Here is a 22503-nt window from a genome sequence, read left to right as displayed (position 1 = left end):
TGTGTTGTACAAAAAGGTTCCAGTCATAAAATGTATATTACAAATCATTGGAAAAAGACAAGACTTTTGGCATGCATATTCTAAAAAAGAAAAAAAATAAAACAACCACTCTGAAATGATAAAGTCTAGATCATTCCGTAGCTTTCATAAATTCCACATGAACATGTTAATCCTGTTGTAATTCAATCTGCACCCATTTTCACAACTCCTCCTTTTAACAACTTGAACCTTCCAAACACTCTTCTGCAGCAGCTGATCCAGAAGCCAGTGAAGCCCAGCAGTGACCTAGAACAACAGCCATCTAAACAGAGATTGTGTTTAAAAACGTGGAAAAAGAATAAAAAGCAATAAATCGCAATTCAAGTCACAAGGCATCACTGTTGAACTGTAGTTTGTGCCCAGATGGGTAGCGTTTTGGCTTAAACTCGTTTCAAATAGCTTACTGCTTCTCAATTTTAGTGTAGTGATTCTGGAATACACAATTACATCTACCTTGGATCAACATGGAATAGTCATTATGAACAAAGCAGGAAGTTTGGAAGTTCAAACCCGTTTTGGAAGTTCAAACTGAACTCCAAGTCCATTCATTGTTTCCGAGTCTTTGAATATTAAGCATCCTTTTCTCTCTCTAGACCTTAGCATTTCAAGAAAGGCATTACGTTTACAAATAATAATTGCATGTAAATATGGTCTTGTATAAAAAAATCACCACTTTTAAATTATTTTAAATTGGTTTAAAGCGAAGCATATTGAAGGGCAAATAAAATTCTGTTTCCCAGGCCATTGTAAGGGAGAAAAGAAACTCTCCAACAGAATTTGTCTAAAAAACAATGCTTTGAACCAAATGCAATCGTCATCTCACCTTCCACTCACTGGTTTACAACAAGGCTTTGTTTCCTGCACACACGGGGCTTGGACCCAACATGGCAATGAAATCCAGTATCAAATATGGATATGCCTTTGTTTAGAGATAAGACTTTCAAAGGAAGATACAAACAGAAGGGATAGAATGGCTTAATAGTGAGGACATGGCTACAGGAGAGAGAAAACACACAGCATCAAAACCTTTCACACCAAATGTTCTCAAATGTTCTGGGGTGTAGAGAGGTCTTCTACAAGCTTCTCCTATATCCTCTGTTCAGGTTGCAGTTAAAGGGCCTTTATACAGGAGAAGCATAAAAAGAAAAGAGGGTGTATAAAAAACCCCAGTAAAATCCCTGAACTGACCATGAGGTGTCCTGTTGCTCTAGGATAAACGTGATCTCCTTTCACAGTACAGTCTGCTTCACGCTGCAATACAACTGTCATGACCCATGCAAGCTGCAGACAAGCCCGTCTGGCTTTGACATTACAGGTCATGGGAAGCAGATATTTTCTTCCTGAGACTTGGTTCCTGCTACAAACTCTGCCAGCCAATTCCCATCCACTGGCAAAACAGCGCTGCAGATGAGCCATCGATGCATCAGTGTAAACTATTGGCTCTGTCAGGGCAAATCTGGAGTAGCAGCAGCCCAAGTAGACACACTGGGAAATGAAGCTACACACAGGAATCACAGCCACATCGTTACTTGGAATTAATCACTGCAACACAACAGGTAAAGTATCATATAGAAGTGAAGGAGAAAGAAGGGAATGAAATGTCAGAGGCTCTCCATAACCATCTGCAGGATGTCACATTCCCAGTGCTTCTGCAGAGGATGAGTTATTCGCACACAAGTGTTGTCACACAGTACCAACTCATGATTAGGTGGTGTTTGTTTATCATATTTTTTATGATCTTATGATCTACACAAGGAAAGGACTGGTTTAACTATTCTGCTGTTATTCCTTCCCCCTCTTAACCACTGAGAATTATTTAGGAATCAGTTTTACTATTCCACTCAGAATAGTAAAGGGGAAGGGGGCACTTTCATTACCCTGAAAAAAACAAATTCTTGAAAGACAAAAAAGTAATAAAAAAATAAAAAAACAAACCCACAACAAAGCAATGCTTTTCGGTTTGGTAAAGCCAAAAAACCTCCCAGGATGGAGCACCAGCTCCAAAGGGATAGTGCTGTTATACTGAAGCTCAGCGTCAAAAGCAAGGGGAAAGGATGGCACCCAGAGAAGATGCACACGCAACAAAGGAAGTCCATGGAATACAGTAGTTTTTCTATGTCTTGTAATTTACAGCTTGGATCCATGGATCAGATTTCCAGTAGCCTGCAGGCTGTTCCTGAAGGGCACAGTGCCCATGACAAGGTCTGCAAGCACCAGTCCTTAAGGCTGCAAGACGACACATTCCCCATACAGTAGCTGTTAAGAAAACTATGGCTCAGGTAGCAAAGAGGTTTTCCCTCGTTGAAGCTGCCTTTCCCAGCCCATTCTTTACAGGAGAAAAGAACAAAAATCACAGGAAAAAATACAAATGAACTACACGCTCACTGCATTAGTATTAAAGATCACAGAACAGCTTACAGGACAATCTTAAAGCAGAATAAGCAATCTGAAAACTGGCCAACATGAAAAAAAAAACAACACATAAACACAGAACTTTATGGAAAAGAAGAAAAAAAAAAAAAAAGGCAAAAAGCCCTCAACCATCATTTAAAGTATGTTCTAGAAGCTGTGGGTCAGAAAGGGAAATGCTGTCCAGTGGTTGGAAGGTGCATTGCAAAAATGCTTTTACATTGATTGCATTCATTTGTCTAACACCAAATTTAGAAAAGGTAATTGATCACAGTATGTCTGAGAAACATAATTCCACTAAATACATTTGACAGAGACGTGATTTACTACATATTTAACCTTCTACTCAAGCAGAGTGGGAAAATTACATTAGAAAACCAGCCAAGTACATCAATGGAGTTATCCCATTAGCCCAAACAGCCAAACTTTCATAGTGCTTTTCTGTAATGGATTCTCTGATAATGGTTTACAATGTAACTGTAAATAGCCATTAATTTCTGGACTTCAGTCATCCCACTCAAATAGAGAAAGTAGCATCTTTGATTTATTTTTAAATGGCAAAATAAATCCATAAGCTTAACCCCCCCCCCCACCTTTTGTTCCCACCCTGCTTGCATTACAAAGCCATCAGTCAAAGCCACTAAACTGACTTTCTAGGTTATATCTGTCAGTCACAATAATGTTCAGAGAACATAATGTCCAAAAGCCACCGAAAACATCCAAACCTTGTAGCTTGTTTGATGAATCTAAACTACTTGAAGGACAAGATCAGAGTTCAAGAATGCAGGTAAAAACAGGAATCTATGCTGGCATCAACTGGTATCCAAATTTTGTATCCAAAGCTAATAACTAGTGGAAAAAAAACCCCCACATTTGCTTGTACAGTAGCAAGTACATTCTTTGGAGCAGTCAAGGCCTTTTCCAAGTGCTTAAAGATGTGCTACTGTAGGAATACTAACCCTGATAGGAGTCAAGAGCTTGCAGAGAAGTGCAGCAGAAGAAACCTTAATTCAAAGGGACACTGTCAGACACAGAATGCACCATCCTGAACCAAAAACCATCTGCTACTCACGGAAAGCATTTATTATAAAAAGCATTATTGTCCCTTCACTTCCTGTTAGACTTGACTTTAAGCATTTGAACACCACAAAGCAATGCTAACATCCTAAGCAGCAGTTTCTCTTAGCTTTTTAAAGAGGTTCTTAAACTATGTCTGTAGTATTCTGCAAACGCTGCTCCTTAAGATATCTGACAATGCCCCTTTGACTGTAAGTATGGACAAGCTGCATCCAGCTCTGATTAAAAAAAGAGAACATTTATGCAGGATAACCTTTAAAATCCCTAATATTTATCATTGCCAAAAGTAAAAACATTTTCAACATCTAAAATGCTCATCATTCTGCTTAATGCTGAATATGTCAAAAGTGTTAAATCATGATGCTTCATGGCATAACAACTGCACATCACAACCTGCAGCCATGATTTAACAAGGTCTCATTGGTGACAATGTCAAAATCCCCCCAAAATAAAACAGTTAAAACTCTGGGTTTGACACTTCCACACCTTAAGGTGTAGTGTATTCAGTAAGCAGAAGCCTTCATCCTCCATCTCCTGAAATAATTACACGGAGCTAAAGGTGTTGACACTCAGACGTTTCTACCAGTGTCAAACCTTGGGGTAGGACAAGATGTTCTGGTCCCAAGTCTCCAGCACAACTTCCCTTTGGTTCCTTCCCTGGAGGAGCACTTTTACATGAACGTTGGGTCTCATTTTCCTAAGCTGGACACTGCTGAGGATACCAGGCAAGATTCCTCCATGATTTAAGCAATGGTAGTAACATTGTGGGAATCTCTCCTGGGGCCCTACAGGTGAACATGCCTTCCTAAACTTCCTTTTGGAGTTTATCCTGGCTATATCTGCAATTATACATTTACCATACACTCCAGGAGTCTCAACCCATTTCTGCTGCAGGTTCGTACATAAGACTTTAAACTCTGGATATGGGAAAAAAACATTCCACTCTAGTGTTTCAACAAAGAGGGAGGGAAAAAAAAAAAATCTATTAAAAACTCTGGCAGTTTGGTTCAGGAAAAGGGTTTTTTTTTGTGTTTTCTTTTTATAAAAATGTACCAAGAGTAAACTTCAAAGAAATCAGATGATGCATATAAAAATAGTTTTCAGTGGCTCTGGAGGGAAAAAAATTAGCCAAAATAAAAAGAAAGAAATGGGGAAAAGAAGCAAATAGTAGTTTTCTTTGTTTCTTTCTTCACATCACAGCACATCCTCTGGAGGTTGTTCTGGGATCGCCCTAAAATAAGACAGAAAAAGCTGAACTCAATTCTTGCTGGCTTTTCATGTTGTAAGCCTGGACTCTGGTTATACTGAAGTAATAGCACAACTTTAGAGAAAGCACCTGTAAATCACAGCCTACTGCCAGGCTTGAGACACTGCTGGTCTCCTTGTGGTTCGCTGGTTAATCTCCATCCTTTCAATACTGATACAGATGACAAATGACAGTCGAGATGGCATTAGCTTTACAGCAAACTCAAAGGATGTTTCTGTTGGAAAGAGCTCTGTGCTGCACAACTACTCTATACTCTGCCACTGCTGGTCAGGTATTACACAGGCTTATGAATATTATATTTTATATATAATGAATATATAACTACAGCTTATGAAGATGTAAGGTATTATTAAGAAAATCAAGTTCATTTCAGACATGGCAGATATATACTATGAAAAGTAAATCACTAAGCTGAAGCTTGCAGCAACAGGAACTGTACTCTTGTACTGCTCAAGCAGCAACTCCTGGAGCAGTCACACAGGTTATACTCCCTGTACACTGGAACAATGCTGCAAGGCATTCCAAGTTTGTCCTCTGCAAGCATCCATTGGAAGAATGGACCAGACAGCTCGAGTTTAAGAGACCCTGACTAAATCTTACACCTGATTAATCCAACAAATGAGGCACAAGTTAAATATCTGGTCTGCATCTTGTTACCTGTTGGTTGAAAAGGTCTTCCTCTCCAAACTCTGCTTCATCCTCTTCCTCTTCGTTCTCTCGCACAACTACTGATTTAGTGACACTTCTCACTGCAACTTCCTACACAAAAAGACAGACGAGGAGACAGCAGTAGTCTATAGCTACCTTAAGATTTTGCTATCCCATCACAGTACAATACCCCTATTAAATTTTGGAGGGTTTAAAGCAACTTGCCCTAGATCTAACACTAAAAACAATTCCAAAAACCAAGGTTATTTCAGTGTTAGAAACTTATTTTGGATGGGGGGGAGACCTTAAAAATCAGGATTTTGGCATTGCCATCCCCCCAGCAGTGCCCTCCAAATGAAGGGCTCTGGGAACTAACCCAGCCCCCAGCTTCTTCCTACCTCTCCTTCGGAGTTGACAAGGTACGTGCGGATATTCCCTCCGGTGCCCCAGCTGCCTTGATTCTTCCACACGAGAACAGAAGGGGGGCTATGGGATACTCCTGCATCTGCACCCCAAATCTAGTGAGAAAGACATTCTGTAATTACCTGGAGATGCACCTTTTAGTTTTATATATACACAGAACCCCCTAATTCTCCTACTTTTTCTTTGCATGCTGGTTTTGTTTCAGAATTCCACTGGCAGTTTTACACCACTACTTGTAGTAAGTTATTATTCTGTCTACAACAAAGGATAACAGTGGCCATAAGAAAAAACAACCCTCTACTATTGCAATTATCAATTCTTTTCTTAACACACAAATTCATCCTTCCCATCTCAATGAGCCTACTGCACGGAGCCAAGGCAAACTGCAGCTTCTAGTGTAGCAATGCCATCTTTATATGTATCCGAGTAAGATACATATAGAAATAGCTGGAATTGATTCAAAGAAAGTCATCTTTTTTCCTCTGAAATTGCATCTGTTGCAATAACATGCAACATATTATGCAAGTCAAACACACCATCAGAGAAAAGCCGCTGTTCTACTACAGTTAAGGCTGAGAACACCCAGTTGTAACTAAAGTTCACAAGACTGAAGGAAAGCTCTGAAACATTCTATTTCATCAAGAGGTTGAGCAGGGTTCCTGTTCCAAACCTGGGCAAAGGTGTCTGAAAACCAACACCCACCTACCCCCCCAAACCCACCTTTTTCTTCAACTATCTTTTGTCCCCAAAGTGGTTTTAAATAGTGAAATGCTTCACATAGAAATTTCTATTCTGCATTTTTGTAACTGAAACCCTGCTCCTCTAGGACGAGATCCATGAAACCCCAAGTTTCACATCAAATCAGGCTGTACCAAACGTTTTACAACTGCCACAGTACCGCTAAAAGGAGTACGTGGTTGACACACTGTAAGCAGAACTTACTGTTACAGTCTGCCCAGCTCTGAGGATATACTTAGGAGTAAACTTGTAGGCAATTTCTTCTCCATCTCCAATTTGTCTTTTCAGTCGCCAGTTACCCAAAGACTGATCCTAATGGAGAGAGTCATCAGGTTATTTAGGGTGAGCAAAACCAAGCAAAGAGCCACCACAGCTTTCTCTAGGTCTCTCTATTAAAATGATGTGGATATAAATTTACATGGTTGTTAAACATCTGCATTCTAACTTCAAAGTGTTTTTCTATACCCACTCATAGTCCCAAGTGTAAATTCCATCAGGTCATTCAGCAAAATTGAAAAAGACAGATTTCAGACAAAACCATTCTGCCAGAGCCAGCAAGGCTATTCACATGAGCAAGGTACCAGCACAGGGACACTGGGACATGAACTATGCTCTCTTCTTGCCACAAACACCACATATACTAGTACATTGTAAGGTTCAACTTGGATTCCTGCCCCTGTTAATGACCACAGGATTCTGCACCCTGGGACGCTGCTCCTGCTCTCCAGGTGACTCCACCTACTTGTGCTACAAAAGGCTGTGCCCTTCCAATTCAGCTCCTCCTTGCTCTCCAGGAGTTTTGCTGACACTCACCTTGTCCGAGTTGTTCTTCAGTTGAACATATTTGCCCTCCAGGTCTATCTCTTCTATGCTGATACTTCCTGTAGCTGAAGCTTGCTGGGACATTTGGAAGCTACTGCTGCTGCTACTGCCACTGATACTTCCAGTGCCAATCCCACTGGTTCCACTGCCTGAAAGCTCCTCTGCCTCAAGCCGTTTTCTCTTGCCTCGGGAAGAGCGAACAAGTGAAGTGCTGCTACTGCTGCTGCTGGAGGTAGCCCGAGAGACTGTCACACGGGAGGAGGGACTTGGAGAGAGCTTCAACCTTAACACAAGGAAGCAAGAATTTTAATTAACTCAGCCAGGGGACTGCACACCAAGCAGGAATGCCACAATATACTCGGGAACCAGGCTGTAATATGCAAAGCATAAAGGAGCCTCACTGTGTGTGTCAGGAGGGCTGAATATAAGGAGCAGGGTAAGGGCAGGATGTGGTTATCCATCCCTGAGAAATTGCCTGGTAGCATGATAATATGATGTGGAAAGCAGTGCTAATGAGAGCAGGACAGATTGCTCAACCCTCCCCTCCAGTATATTCACTACAAAACACAATGTTCTTGGGTCACATGATTTTAAAACTTAGAAGTATAAGCACTTGAATAAAGAGAAGATGAATGTCTGCTCTGCTTTTGAGAGAGCTGGCCTGGTTCAGCCTGGAGAAGAGAAGGCTCCTAAAGGGGAGACCTTAGAGCAGCTCCAGTGCCTAAAGGGGCTGCAAGAAACCTGGAGGGGGGCTTTGGACAAGGGCCTGTAGGAACAGGACAAGGCGGAATGGCTTTAACCTAACATCCAACCTAAACCATTCTGTGCTTCTGTGAATGTCAAGCATGGAATGATATATTGCACTGTACTCTGAGACCATTATAAAAACCAAAATACAGCGTTCAGAGAACACCTACACGTGTTTTATGTAAGTCTTCCATACAACACATTGTAGTGTGAAGCCAGTATGACCTTAGCGAAACCGAAAACATAAGAAGTGCAAGTAACTCCTGTGAGTCCTAAGAAAAGAACATGGAATCTGTACATACCTTTCCTCTTCTCCTTCCAGGAGCTTGCGGTAAGCACTGATCTCCATGTCCAGTGCTAATTTAACATCAAGCAGCTCCTGGTACTCTGTGAGCTGCTGCTGCATCTGGTCCCTCATGTCTGTCATTTCCCTCTCCTTTGCATCTAGCATCTTCCTAAACTTCTCCCGCTCACCAGCCATCATTTCCTCCAGCTCACGAATACGATCTTCTGCTGCACTGGCCTGGGAAGACAGCAAAGGAAAACCCACTTCGTATCTGTGTGGGCACAGGGAACAAGGCAAAAATTCAACTCCCTCCCAAAGGAACACAAAATGAGACCCCACTTGCAGCACTGTGTGCAGTTCTGGTGCCCTCAAGGTAAGGACATGGAGCTGTTGGAGCAAGTCCAGAGGCCACGAGGATGATTAGGAGGCTGGAGCACCTCCCGTATGAATATAGGCTAAGAAAGCTGGAGCTGCTCAGCCTGGAGAAGAGAAGCTGCATGGAGACGTCAGAGCAGCTTCCAGTGTCTGAAGGGGGGTACAAGGATGCTGGAGAGGGGCTCTTCATCAGGGACTGTAGCAACAGGAAAAGGGGCAATGGGTTTAAACTGAAACAGGGGAAGTTCAGGTTGGATATAAGGAAGAAGTTCTTCTCTGTGACGGTGGTGAGACACTGGCACAGGGTGCCCAAAGAAGTGATAAATGCTCCATCCCTGGCAGTGTTCAAGGCCAGGTTGGACAGAGCCTTGGGCAATCTGGTCTAGTGTGAGGCAGGGGGTTGGAAGTGGATGATCTTAAGGTCCTTTCCAACACAAACCATTTTTCTCCATAAAATTCAGGAAGTATTAAGGGACGGAAGTTCCTATATCCAAACAACACAGTGCTCTGTAATAGAGGAGAAAGCAATTTCAGTCCCCTTACCTGTTTCTGAAGGCCAGAAAGCTGGTAGCTGAGAGTTTCTATTCTCATGCGAGCCTCCTTCAACTCCTCTCGAGCTGCACCAGCAGCTTTGTCATTTTGGTCAGAGGACAGTTTGGCATTCTCCAGCTGGAAGGCAAGGTTTAGACAAGTCACTTGCACTGATTTAGATAACCTGCAAATATCCTTTTGGAGGAAGAACTGGACTACTGACATCAAAAGCCCTTACAGCAGGAAACATTGTCACATTGGTCATTGCATGACATCCACTATTCCTACTGAGTCCTCTGCAGTGACCATGCTTTATCTCACAACGAGGCCTTTCTTGGCTAAAGCTATTCCTGGCTATTTACCCCCCTTGAAAATGCATCTGTGCACAAGCACCAGAGGAGGCATTAGAACAATGGGACAAAACTTCTTCCAATTATAATTACTTGTCTCCTTAAAGACAGTAGGGCTGATAGAAACTATTTTATCTCAGCAAGTGGACATCCTGTCAGACTGCGGGTAGCAGGAGTTACCTTGGCCTGATAGGTCTGCTCAAGCTCCATTTTGTACAGTTTGACTTGTTCATCATGTTGATTTCGCAGATCCTCCAGGGCCTGAGTCATTTTGGATTCATACTCCTGTTGGCGACTCGTGTCCACCTCAACTAAGCGATGTTCATGACGTTTTCTTGTCTCCCTTATTTCCTACACACACAAGGGGGACACATTACCACATGAGGGTAAACCAGTACAAGCAATTCCATTCAGACAACAATTAACTATTTCACTCCTAGTTAGTACATAGGAACTACAGTACTAAAAGCATTTAAGCCTAAGCATTGCTCCACATACTAACAGATGCAAATTACAGTTCTCATTCAGCAGGATCTAATTCTTAAGGGATCTACAGAAGTTAAAACAGGGGGAAGATGGGGAGAAGAGAACATGATTTTTTACATAGCAAAGAGATCCCATCTGCTGCATTACAAACCCTTTCCTTCTCTATATACATCCCTACAGTACAATAGCAGTCTACAAGGAGTCAGATAAAAGTTAACCCCTTTTGTGACCATTACACATATTGAATGTGTATACAGCAAAACATCTGCATTTTATTACAGAGAAAAATCTGCATCTTCAAGTTTCACTTTTAAGCACATGCAGATCTCCTGTCTCATTCGATATACTGGATGACCTCTACTCATTAGAGCTGGTGCAAGTAAGGAGCAGGGCCATGCAAGGAGGTCCAGAGAGAGGGAACAAGACATTCCCTTTCCCACAGTAGTCAGCTGCTATGTAAGCTCACATGCCCATAGACAATACCCCTGTCACTCAACTCCACCACTGATTTACTGTCTAACTCTGGCAAAACCTTTGACTATTTTATTACTCCATCCATTCCTAGCAAGGGTAATACTGATTTTCCCTACCTGGACTAGTTGGTAACTGCTTATAGTCAGTTTGAGTAAAAGCTGCCTAAACTTCAGACTATGATAACTTTATTAGGTTGACAATACCTCCTCAAACACATTCTTCCTGAAATCCAGATCCTCTTGCAAGCTCTGGCACCGATTCTCCAGGTCCACACGCATGAGGGTCTCCTTCTCCAACTGCTTCTTAGCCACAGCGTGACCATCTTCAGCCTAGGCAACAGTTTTAAAGGTAAGGATCTAATTTTGTCTGGACCCCTGTTCTTGATCCATAATTCCCTTATGGTCTTCATCTGCCATCTCTAGACCAATTATTCACACATCTAATGACAAGCCATTTAAAGGAAACAAAAAGCCCAATGACAAAACCTCAAACAAAACAAAACCCACCACAACAAAAGAAAGTGTGTGCAGACTTATGAATATTTAAGAGAGCTTTTGTGTTTGTAGACTGGTTATTTAAAACATAGGATTATTTCAATACAGGATGGTAATGGAGCTGAGATTATTAATTCCTCAAGCACAATACATTCTGCATGTTCTTCTTGCTAGCATTGCCCTACTGGGTACTCTAACCTAAGTTTGAATTATGCAGGACATTACTAAGGACAACATTTAGTATCTGATACCTCATGACTATACAAACACCTATGAGAAAGTTTTAAATAAAAGCTTTTGACTAGTAACATTTCTAAACCATGATGTTGCTGTGGTTATTTTAGACATTTCTTACTATTTAGTTTTATATTCAAGAGGAGCAAGCAAAGGTTCACCAGTAAGAGAGACGGATCCATTATGTTCAGATTATACATTAACTGCAAAGAACACCACATGTGACAATACTGAGTCTGGAAGCAGTCACAGCCATACCTTAGCAAGCTGGGCTCTCAAATCAGCCACCTCTGCCTCCAGACTGCGTTTCTCATTCAGGACAGTGTTGAGTTCTGCTTCACTTCTATGGAACAGCACTTCAAGATCCTTAATGCGACCCTGAGCCACAGACAAATCTGCATCTTTCTTCTTGTAGCTAAAAACGAAAGTTCATTACATTTATTAAGTGGGTGCACACATGTCTGGCGCATGTCCTGGTTACTACTACAGGTATTTGGTTATGATACACATTTGATTAGGATAAGTATACCACTACATGGCTGCTACAGTAACCTGCAAATGCAGCTAATGAAAGCAATAGTAAATGCCTCTTAAAACTCACAGCTAGTACCAGTGTGTTGTAATTGCATTGCCTAGTAAAGAATGTCATGGGCAGGCAAGAATAAAACAAGAAGGCAACTCTGCCAGCTAAAAGATGACAATAAAGCAGCTTCACACACAAGGTGTGGAGTATTTTGCCATCTCAGTGCTTCACAGCACATTTAATTGCTGACATCTATCATTTTGGACTACAGCCCAAGAAGCAGAGCACAGGCATCTCCTCAGAGGCACATGAGCATTCCTGGTGTTTTGTACTTGATGTGGCCAAGTCCATTCCTCAAGATGTATTCCCACCTGAAGTAGTAAAGTAATTCACTGTGGAAATGTGGTCATAGGAATAAACCAGTATTTCTCAGCAGTATTCATTACAAGCAAAGCAGTTCTGGTCACTTTGAATATGATTATTTGAGCTGTTAGGTCCAACTCACAGACACTATCAAGGTCATCTTCCTCCTGCCCACCAATTACTTGTCTGCCTTTTCCTCTAACATACTGACTTTCTGCAGCTTCTCTGAGTGTATGTCATTATGTTATTAAAAACAGGGTTTTCTGTGAAGCACTATGTCCTTGCTGAAGTTTAAGCTCACTTTAATCTCACACCAAGAACACAGGGAATGGCTTCTTGCCTTTTCCTCTTAAACCATCTTAAAATTCATCTTCCTTGGTGCAATCTCTGAATTTGTTTTTCATTTCCCTATAACCAATTCTTTTAATCATTAGTCCAATCTGTTTGTGTGAATTCTGTTCTGCAACATATGTGCAGTGTCTTCAAGCTCAGCAGCTTGCAGGAAATATATAGACAAAACACAACTTCTACTTAAAAACAGCTATTCAGCAGCAATCGGAAAGGCTTTAAAACAGACTCCCCAGACACAGGACCCTGCATCACATGCGTTATGCAGTAAAACAACTCACTGTAAATGCGTTGCAGACAATCAGATCTGGAATCATAGTATACAATCATAGACCAGTCTGTGATTATACAGACCGGTCTATGATTATATGATTCCTTTTATAACTACTTAGATGCAAATGAAGGGAGATGGGTGACTTACAGTAGGACTGTACTGGCACTACTGGATTAAAACCAATTTTATATCCATATATTAATTTTAAAAATGAAGTTTCAACTGCTGACCAGGATTTGGTTATGAAAACTCCCTGGTGGGAATGGAAATGATGGATTGCAGTTGGCTTCAGAGCCAGTTTATCAGGCCAATTCCCTGTGATTCAGACTGAACAGCAGGTTTTTAAAGTACAGTTGATACAAGATCTTCTTGCAGCACACTTGCATTTTAGCTTCATGTGTTTTTAAGGCAACACTGCTTCCGTATTCCCAAATTCCTTAAGGCCACCCTTTTCCTTCATTTCTGCTATGAGTCAGAGCAGTGAAGCAGATTATGAAACTGATAACCTTTAAAAGTGAACCTTCCTTGGATGGGTCAGTGTTAACTTAGTTTCTCAACCTGGTTTACTAAGCAGCTTCCATTGTGCATGGTCACATAACCAGAGACACAGGAGGACAGAAACAGGCACAACTAATCTTTTCTGCCTCTAGATGTCTGAACAGCCCAACTCAGAGTATACTGGTTTGGTTTCTACAAATACATTTGTGAATATACTGGTCAGGTGATCTGCCCTGATGAGCTGTACCAACAAGCCTCTATCTTCTCACTGATCTGCGATGCATCCAAAAGGCATTAGGAAGACCCAATAGTATCACTCCTACTGCAAAAACTGCCCGTTCCAATGCAAAAAATCATCATCATCTTGCATCATGGAAGATTTTCCTTACTTTTTATTGAACTCCTCAAGTTCTGCTCTCAGTTTTCCTATTTCAATCTGTAGTCTGGCCCTCTCTTTGGCAGTTTCATCCAGAACTCTTCGAGCATCAGCCAGTTCAGATTCATAGAGACTCTTGATTCCACTCACCTAAGGGGAAGAAAGTATTCAGATATGAGAACAACCCAAAAATTAACAGTCCAAGAAGGGACCTTAAAGCAGTTCCAACCCCCTACCACTTGCAGGGACCCCTTCCACTGGAGCAGCTTGCTCCAAGACCCTGTGTCCAACCTGGCCTTGAACACTGCCAGGGATGGGGCAGCCACAGCTTCTCTGGGCACCCTGTGCCAGCGCCTCAGCACCCTCACAGGGAAGAGCTTCTGCCTAAGAGCTCATCTCAGTCTCCCCTCTGGCAGGTTCAAGCCATTCCCCTTGGCCTGTCCCTACAGGCCCTTGCCCAAAGCCCCTCTCCAGGTTTCCTGCAGCCCCTTCAGGCACTGGAGCTGCTCTCAGGTCTCCCCTTCAGGAGCCTTCTCTTCTCCAGGCTGCCCCAGCCCAGCTCTCTCAGCCTGGCTCCAGAGCAGAGCTGCTCCAACCCTCGCAGCATCTCCCTGGCCTCTGGACTTGCTCCAACAGCTCCATGTCCCCCCCTTGTGGTGTTGCCCCAGAGCTGGATGAGGACTGCAAGGGGGGGTCTCCCCAGAGCGCAGCAGAGGGAGAGAATCCCCTGCCTTGACCTGCTGCTCATGCTCTGGGGGTGCAGCCAAGCACACGGGGGAGTCTGGGCTGCTCCATGCTATTGATTCTATTAAAGGACACCAGGACAACTATCACTAATGTTAAATTCAGAAAACAGAGCAATCAGGGAGTGAGAAGAGCCAAAAGCTGAATGCACCATCTTTAGGAAGAGCAATTTCATTACAAAGCATAAAACACAGGAACAACAAAGCAAACTGCTATTCCTTGGAGTGCCTATTCCAACATCACAGCGGCTCCAATGCCAGACTCAACCATCTGGTCTTCAAAAAGACTGATGAAAAGCAGTCGGGATATAATGAAAGCTCCTGATATAACTATAGTCTCCTAAAGCTTCTGAAATTAACTAAAATACAACAGTTTAAGGGCTGATAAGCCTTGGTTTATGAGCAAACCACACACCAGATCTGATTTGGCTGTCTACCCATGCAAACTTACTACCTTCTTTTTAAAGAATTAATTCTTTCAATCTTTATTCTACTTAAGCTTGGGGTTTTTTTACTCCATAGCTGATAGTCAGAGGTTGTCAGTGGCACATGCCAACTCTACTTCATATTACCAGTTACAAGATAAAGAAATTTCTACAAAGAGGTGTACCATGACTATGCTGAACTCTTTCATACAGCACCAAAACAATGGTATTCTGAACAGAGAATAAACATTTCATGCAACTCCTGTGTAGAGAGAATGTCATTAGCTGGAGCTGAAAATTGCCTGACAAAAGCTGTTTCAGAACCTGTTGGTAGAAAGAGAACCAAGGACTGTGCTTCTTAATTAGAAAGAACTGATTCATTCATGGCATAACCAGTGTGGTAGCTTGGTATGGATTTCATTCATGTTAACCACATCTCTGCTCTTATTCCAGTAACAAACATTAGAAGGAAACACAAAGCTCCAACTCCAAAGCCAAAGTGTTAGTCAAAAAGCCACTTTCACTGGCACTTTAAGGTAAAGCATTGAACAGCCAGAAATAACTGAGAGGTAAGGACACAGTGCAACTTCCAGCAGAGGCAGCAGACAGCAATGAGCAGGAACACCTTCAATCACTGAAAAGAGGAAAAAAAGCAAGAAAAACCCGCTAAAACCTTGCCAGAACTCTGACAATAGGATGCAAAGAGAATATGGATTTATGATAACACCAAGGAAAGTTCTAGATTATCAAACTGAACTGGAGAACACTTCAAGATGGGTTTATTCCTTGTGCCAGGCTTTCACTCAGGTGGCAGGGGTCTGGAATTCCTGAAGACTGGTCTGATAAGAAGACAATGAGTACATGAGCCTTCCTTATGTCTGAGTTTAGTCTGGACCTCCTTGCTCATCCATATGGCCTCCTGCCACCTTTGCTCCACTTCCTGATTGTTGGGATGGACCACTCTTGAGCCTGGAGGAGGTCATCCTTGACTATCAACCCAGCTTTGATGGACCCCCTTTGCTCTCTAGGGCATGGGATTCTACCAAGCAGAGGCCTGAAATGGCTGAAGTCTACTCTCCTTGTATCCAGAGTTGCGGTCCTGCTTTTTGTGCTGCTTCATCCTCTACAGATCCCAAACTTGACCACATCATGGTCACTGCCCTTCCTCATTTATTAAATATTAGGTAGCACAAAATACCTAGCAGAGCACAAAAACTAGGGCATGTGAAGCTTCTCCCAGTTGACTTGAGGCGGCCTCATTTACCTCTTCTTGATCAGGTCAGTAGCAGACGCAGCTCACAACATCACCCCGTCTTGGTCAGAATTAGTAGGCAGACCAACAGGTTCCCAGCTAGCTCTTAACCTGTCTTCAGGCAGAGCTCTCAGCATTCCCACTGTTCTCCCTCCCCACCTTCCTGAAAAGCCTGTATCCATCCATCCCAGCACTCTAGTTGTGTGAGCTATCCCCGATCCCAATGAGACCACAGAGGTGTAACTGCCCACAGACTGCTTGCTCCTTGTCTGCTCCCCACGGTGCACACACTGGTTTTCCAGAGAAGCACCCAAGTGATGACTTCCCATGCAGGGCAGTAGAGCTTTCCCCACAAGATTGTCCCATAGGCACTTCCTTCTTCATGCGCCCATGCTTGGGGTGTTCCCATTCCATCCTTTTTCTGTTGCTTTCTCCTCTGCTTGCACAACCCCAGGCCTTTTTTGCTTGCTTTCCCCATCCACCACTTCCTCACCTGAGAGGAATCTCTCCCTACCCCATCATTCCCATATAAAGTTCTTCTTAGCAGGCTGACCAGCCTTGCTGGCAAGGAAAAGTTTGCCTACTTAGTCAAGTGGACCCCCTCTCTTTGAAGCAGTCATCAATCCTGAAAGACAGTTCTGTGGCGGTAAAAACCAAACTCCTGTTGTCACCAGCAGTGGCACAACCCAGTGTCACTCTGCAGGATCTGCTCAGCCATCACAGAATCACAGCCTGGCTTGGGTTGGAAGGCACCTTAGAGCCCACACACTTCCAACCCCCTGACACAGGCAAGGACACCTGCCACTAGAGCAGCTTGCTCCAAGCCCTGTCCAACCTGGCCTTCTCTTCCTGCAACTCCTCCTGTACAGAGGCCAAGTTGAGCATCCTACAAGTTGCACTATGAAGGTGCTCCCATGTTTTTTCCCCTCTTTTGCCAAGGAAAGAGCCTCTAAGTCTGTAAAACAAAGGAACCAGAGCATATAGAGAACAAGGAACTAGAGATGCTTCCACAGCCCAGTCTGAAAGGCTGATGCTCCTCAACCTATCAACCTGTGCTGGGAGCACTCTGAGCTCCCTGTGCAGCAGTTCAAGGATAGACACAAGAACACAGACTCTCCCATGGCAGTATCTTGAGAGAAGCTGAAAGGCTTCTCAATGAAAACACAGGAAACATGCCAAGAAGGCAATGAATGTGCTAGGCAAGAAGCCCCATCCAACTCCAAGTGAGTCCAGAGAAATTTAGTAATAAAACATTAATCTCACTAACATGCATTTACATGCTAAACATAAGTGTGTTCCCACCATGTGTGGCTCAATATGTTCTTACTCACCTGCTTCTGGACTGACAAAGGGCTGCCAGTCAGCTACAGCTCAGACTCACCCAGAATATGAGTCAAGTTCTCAAGAACAATGATGATGTGTGTTGTGGACCACCACCATCACCTCCCAGATGATGTCTGCAGTGCCCTAAGACCATTTAACCCCACATCTTGGAGGCTACAGCTCCTGAATGAGCATCCACGGCAGCATCTGAACATGTATTTTGCAGGTGGCAACACCACACCTACTACATCTCTGCTCCTCCTTCCTGTGGGTGAGAACAGTGGGATATCTCTCCCATGCCCACCAAACCATCTTTTCTGGAGGGCTGCAATTGTAAGCATTGCAGGGGAGAAGGAGGACTTAGGAGAAAGGGAACTGAGGAGAGCTCTAGGAGCTTTTTCCTCTCAGCCCTTCCAGTATTTCCTCCTCCCAGCCTCACAAATGAGGTTATTGTAACAGTTACCCCAGCACAGTGAGAAGTGCATCAGTCATATACTAGGCAAGGTAGAAAAGCAAGGGGATCAGCTAAAGTTCTCTTGTCATAGACTAAGCTAAGGGGATTCATGCAAGAGAGCAAACAAGAAATCAGCATAACCACAGGTTCGTCCAGACACACAAAGTACTCTTTGCATTTGTCTGAGGACTTACTGTTATACATTTGTAGTTCTCTAGAGGCCTACTGCACACAAGTAGAGACAGAACAGCATTGGACAGTTAGGAAAAGCAGGAAAAGGGGCTATAATTAGTAGAAGACTAAAGATGAATCAACTTCTGTAAAGTTTCTTTTCTTTGCTGTTAAGAGGTGGCAGCTTTGTGTTCCTCAAGAAGAGCCATGAGGCAGCTGTGGTCTGTAGGACTAAGGAGATTGCCCAACAGAGGGGAAAGTGGCTGCTTCCTTTTACCTTCTGCAGACTGGTGACTAAAACAAGGAGGAAAAAGAACATTCCAAGCAGCTGATGATTAAAGAGTCTGGCACAACACTGACTATGGTCCTTGCCCAAACAGCACCAAGCAGGACTTCACTCATCTCAAAGACATTCCCCTAAACCAGAGCTTTGAGAACAAGCTCAGAAATGCCACCCCTTTGTTCCCATGCATGCAGGGGTGGGGACGAGCATGTCAGAAATGATCCCATCCCAGCCCCTTTCTCAGACATGGTTACTGTGGGATACTGGAGTTACAAGCAATGGACAAACATCTTATGATACCATGCTCTCGTCTACCATTGGTCATAGCAATCCTCAGCCTCCCATTTGCTTTGGACTATAGATCCACCACCTGCACTCAAGGCAGAAGGCTCAGGTGTCAACATAGAGCCCACTGGTGAGCAGTCACTCCTGTTTGCCACCCCGCAACATGCATCGTTCCATCTACCAGAGTAGCAGGTGATGGTCCCTGCCACTACTAGAGCAAAGCTGAAAGTATAACAATATTTAAACAACTAAAACAAATAAAATAGAAAAAAAATCAGAATAACATTTACACACAGCTGAGGACAAGGGGGAATTTAATGAAAATACTCTATTTCAAATATGTTGACTAATATAAAGGTGTATATATATATATAATGATGCAGCTAGAACAGTGCCACCACCACAGGACTACACTTAACTGTGCTTCTACACAGAGTTGCTTTGGGATGTGTTTATTTTTATGGGGTTTTTTGTTTGGTTGGGGGGTGGTTTTGATTAATATCTTACTTCATGCTAAGCCTAATCACTTTATACACGTGATTCCCAATAAACTGTACCAAGTATACCAAGAAAACTGAACTGTCAGCAGAAAATCCAGTTTACTAGATAGGTCCTGAAAGTGAAAGGATTCCTCTACTCCAGTAAACCCCAAATCTGACAGTTTTACTGCTCTCACAGTCATAAACCACCATCCACCAGCCTGCACAGGGAAAAAGGAAAACTGAAGGGCAAAGCAAGCAAAGGATTGCTATCAAAATCATCAAGTTTAATTTCTGATTACTACATCCAGAATTGTTAACACAGAGAACTGCCATTAGGAGTTGGTTTATGCTTGTATTAAAAGTCAAATGAGATTGTATCTACGTTGTCTGCTTGTCCTGTTGTTACTCATTACATGTGTGCTGTCAATGCCTCCTGCATTTAAAATGCAGGAAAACTCATTCCCGCCTCCAGCAATCTACGACTTAAAAGCTCCCTGAATCAGAGGTGGTTATTTTGTTTATAGCACGATTTCACATAGGATAAGTGATGCAGCCATGCTTTATGGTTAGCAATATCTAGTTATCTCGAAAACATGGGAGTTATAATCTATCATTAAGTGGTACCAAGGGACTTCAAAGGAACTTCCAGTCCTGGGTGCACAGACTGCAGGTAGAGCAACTATTCCCAGAACAAGCCACTATCATATCCAGTCTGCTTAAACAAAATGAATTCAAAGCCTCCTCCCAGCCCAAGCAGCATCAAATCAGACCCTTAAAGGGGGGAGGAAAAAGAAAAAGGGAGGAAAAAATAAAAGCCTACACAGTGGCACAGCACAAGCTGCAGTAAAGGCTGCTATCTACAGGCTTCCCACTGAAGTTTAACTTCATCTCAGAGGTGGGCCACCTCACCTTGCAGATTACCTCCACCACATGATGTAGAGGGGGTTTGGACTGGTACAGGATGGGTGGGAGTGCCCCCAGCTGTGTCACTGACCACATCCTTCCTCTATACGGGAAGGAGAGTCCTGGGGGAAAGCCGATACAACAGAAGAGGGAAAAGCAAAATATGGCTTAGGGAAAAGGATGTGCCGAGTTTTGCCTCCAAGATCACGGGAGTAGCTCATAGAACCACAGAACGGCTTGGGTTGGAAAGGACCTCAAAGCTCATTCGGTTCCAGCCCTCTGCCACAGGCAGGGACACCGTCCACTCGATGATTCACACACCAAGGATTTCATTCCCACATTTCCTCTGCTGAGAAGCAAGTTTTTCATCGCATCCCATACGAGACGCGGCCATCAGCACACGGACCCTAAAGGGAAAGTTAACGCTCCGCTTGCTACACAACTCACACAGAACACGCGTGCTCGGCACGGGGTACCGCACACCCAGCAGCCCGCATGGGGAACACACTACAAACTACAGCAAAGAACCACCCCGCGGCCGCTGAGAGCCGCACGCAGCCCCGGCGGACCGCGAGAACCGTGCTCGGTGCAGCGGGCCCTCCCTGGCCCAAACGCGACGGGCACCGCGCTGCTCCGACCACCGCCGGTCGCCGGCCCGCTCCCGACACCGGGCTCCTTCCAGGAGCCGGCCTTGAGCCGCCTCCAAGGTGTCACTCCGCGGCCGCCGAGCCCCTGACAGCCCCCGAGGGGCCGCACAGGCAGGAGCCGAATCTCCACACGCACTCCCGCCGCCCTTCGCGCTCTCCGCTCGGCCCGGCCCGGCCCCCGCAGCTTTCGCCCTCAGCGCCGAGCCCATGGGCTGGGGTCGGCCGGAACCCGCTTCCCGCCGGGGCGAGGCGGGACGCGAATGGCGCCGCCAAGCCCGCGGCCGCACGGAGCCGCCACAGCGCGCCCCGCGCCGGGCGGGCGGGAAGGGCTCGGCCGAGCCGCTGGGCCGCGGACCCCCCGTTGCGGGACGGAGCGGGGGAAACGGCTCCAACGGGCCGCTGGTGGCCGGAGCCGCGGGCCCGCAGGCCGTACCTCCCGTGTGGTGACCTCCTCCTTCTCCGAGATCTTCACCAGCAGCCGGTCGTTCTCCAGCTCCAGCGCCCGCACCCGGTCGATGTAAACGGCCAGGCGGTCATTCAGCTGCCGCAGCTCCTCCTTCTCCTGCAGGCGGGAGATGCGGGTCGGTGACAGCGGGGTCCCGCCGGGGGTGCCGCGGCTCGGGGTGCCTGACATGGCGCTCAGCTCGCGGGCGGGCGGGCAGCGCGCTCATTCAATCCAGCCGCACCGGGGGAGGAGGAGGCAGCGGCAAGATGGCGGACATCGCCTCCCCCCGCCGCGCGGCGGCATGGGACATGAAGTACTGGGGCCAAGATGGCCGCGCCCCAGGGAGCGCCGGGAGGAGCAGGCTCGGCCGCCGTCCATTTTGTGAGCGGCCGGGGCTGTTCTTTAAGGCAAATACTGGTTTAGGCTGTTGTGAGCGCAGGGAGAGAGGGGACGGTCTCCAAGGGAAGCTCTGTTTGGTAATAAAACCAGGAGGGACCAGAGCTGATAACTCCTCAGGGGCTCCTGGTCCTGCTCTCAGTCGGAGCAGCGCTTAGTCCGTGGCGGGTGATGGCACTGGGATCAGGGTAGTATTTAACTGACATAACAAATCTTCGTGTTAGTTATCTGACATACAGTGCTGCTTTGAGCTGGTTCTGATTGCTGTGAGCCCAGATCCCCTGGGGAGTTTTCCATTCCTTAAGAATTGGGCTATTCTTTTTCCCAAACCATATTTTTTACCAAATACACACACACACCCCCCCCCCCGCCACTTCTTGAGCGTTAACATAAATGGGATTACAATTCCCGTGAACTCATTCCGCGTGTCCCAAAATTCTGGAGGCTGAAAAGCTCTTCCGGCTGTTGTGCATTTGGGCTACAGGGGAAGGCTGAGAAAAGGGAGATTTTCTGCCTGAGAAGAAGAAAAAACAGATTCAGAGTCCGTTGTCCATATCCATGGACAGCAAGGAAGAAAAGCAGCATGAGAATAATGCAGAGACTGAGAAATAGGAAAGCAAGCAGGGAAATACTGCACGCAGTACATGGAAAGAAAGCTAGGGAGCCAGGCTGACCCAATAGGTGCGAATGGGTTTATCCTCGGAGCAGAAGCTAGATGATCCTTGTGTTAGCACATCTGGGATCATCAAGTACACCTCAAACTGAAAAACCTCAGAATAATCCAGGAATTCAGAATCCAGCCTGGTTTGGGTTGAAGGGACCTTAAAGCTCCTCCAGCTCCAACCCCTGCCACGGGCAGGGACCCCTTCCACTGGAGCAGCTTGCTCCAAGCCCCTGTGTCCAACCCGGCCT

At 44.8% G+C, this 22503-nt stretch overlaps 2 protein-coding genes across 2 annotated transcripts in view; both read right to left on the bottom strand.

Moving 5' to 3' along the window:
• Positions 1-22503, bottom strand: part of LSM7 (LSM7 homolog, U6 small nuclear RNA and mRNA degradation associated) — a 154262-nt gene that overhangs the window by 41291 nt on the left and 90468 nt on the right. The gene's annotated exons all lie outside the window — the stretch shown is intronic.
• Positions 2544-21546, bottom strand: LMNB2 (lamin B2). The gene is made up of 12 exons (XM_062618668.1): positions 21184-21546; positions 13796-13932; positions 11659-11815; positions 10876-11001; positions 9893-10063; positions 9375-9500; positions 8473-8693; positions 7415-7706; positions 6806-6913; positions 5839-5958; positions 5450-5551; positions 2544-4756 (listed from the first exon to the last, which is right to left on the bottom strand). The coding sequence occupies exons 1-12, from the start codon at positions 21382-21384 to the stop codon at positions 4715-4717; spliced, it is 1803 nt and encodes a 600-aa protein (XP_062474652.1). The 5' UTR covers positions 21385-21546; the 3' UTR covers positions 2544-4714.

This window comes from Pezoporus occidentalis, unplaced genomic scaffold (genome assembly GCF_034315485.1).
Source record: "Pezoporus occidentalis ecotype Australia unplaced genomic scaffold, CSIRO_AGI_Poc_V1 ctg202, whole genome shotgun sequence".
In the NCBI taxonomy this organism is placed as follows: Eukaryota; Metazoa; Chordata; class Aves; order Psittaciformes; family Psittacidae; genus Pezoporus; species Pezoporus occidentalis.
Note: the sequence above shows the minus strand (reverse complement) of the source record. Positions and strands in the feature narration are given on the sequence as shown.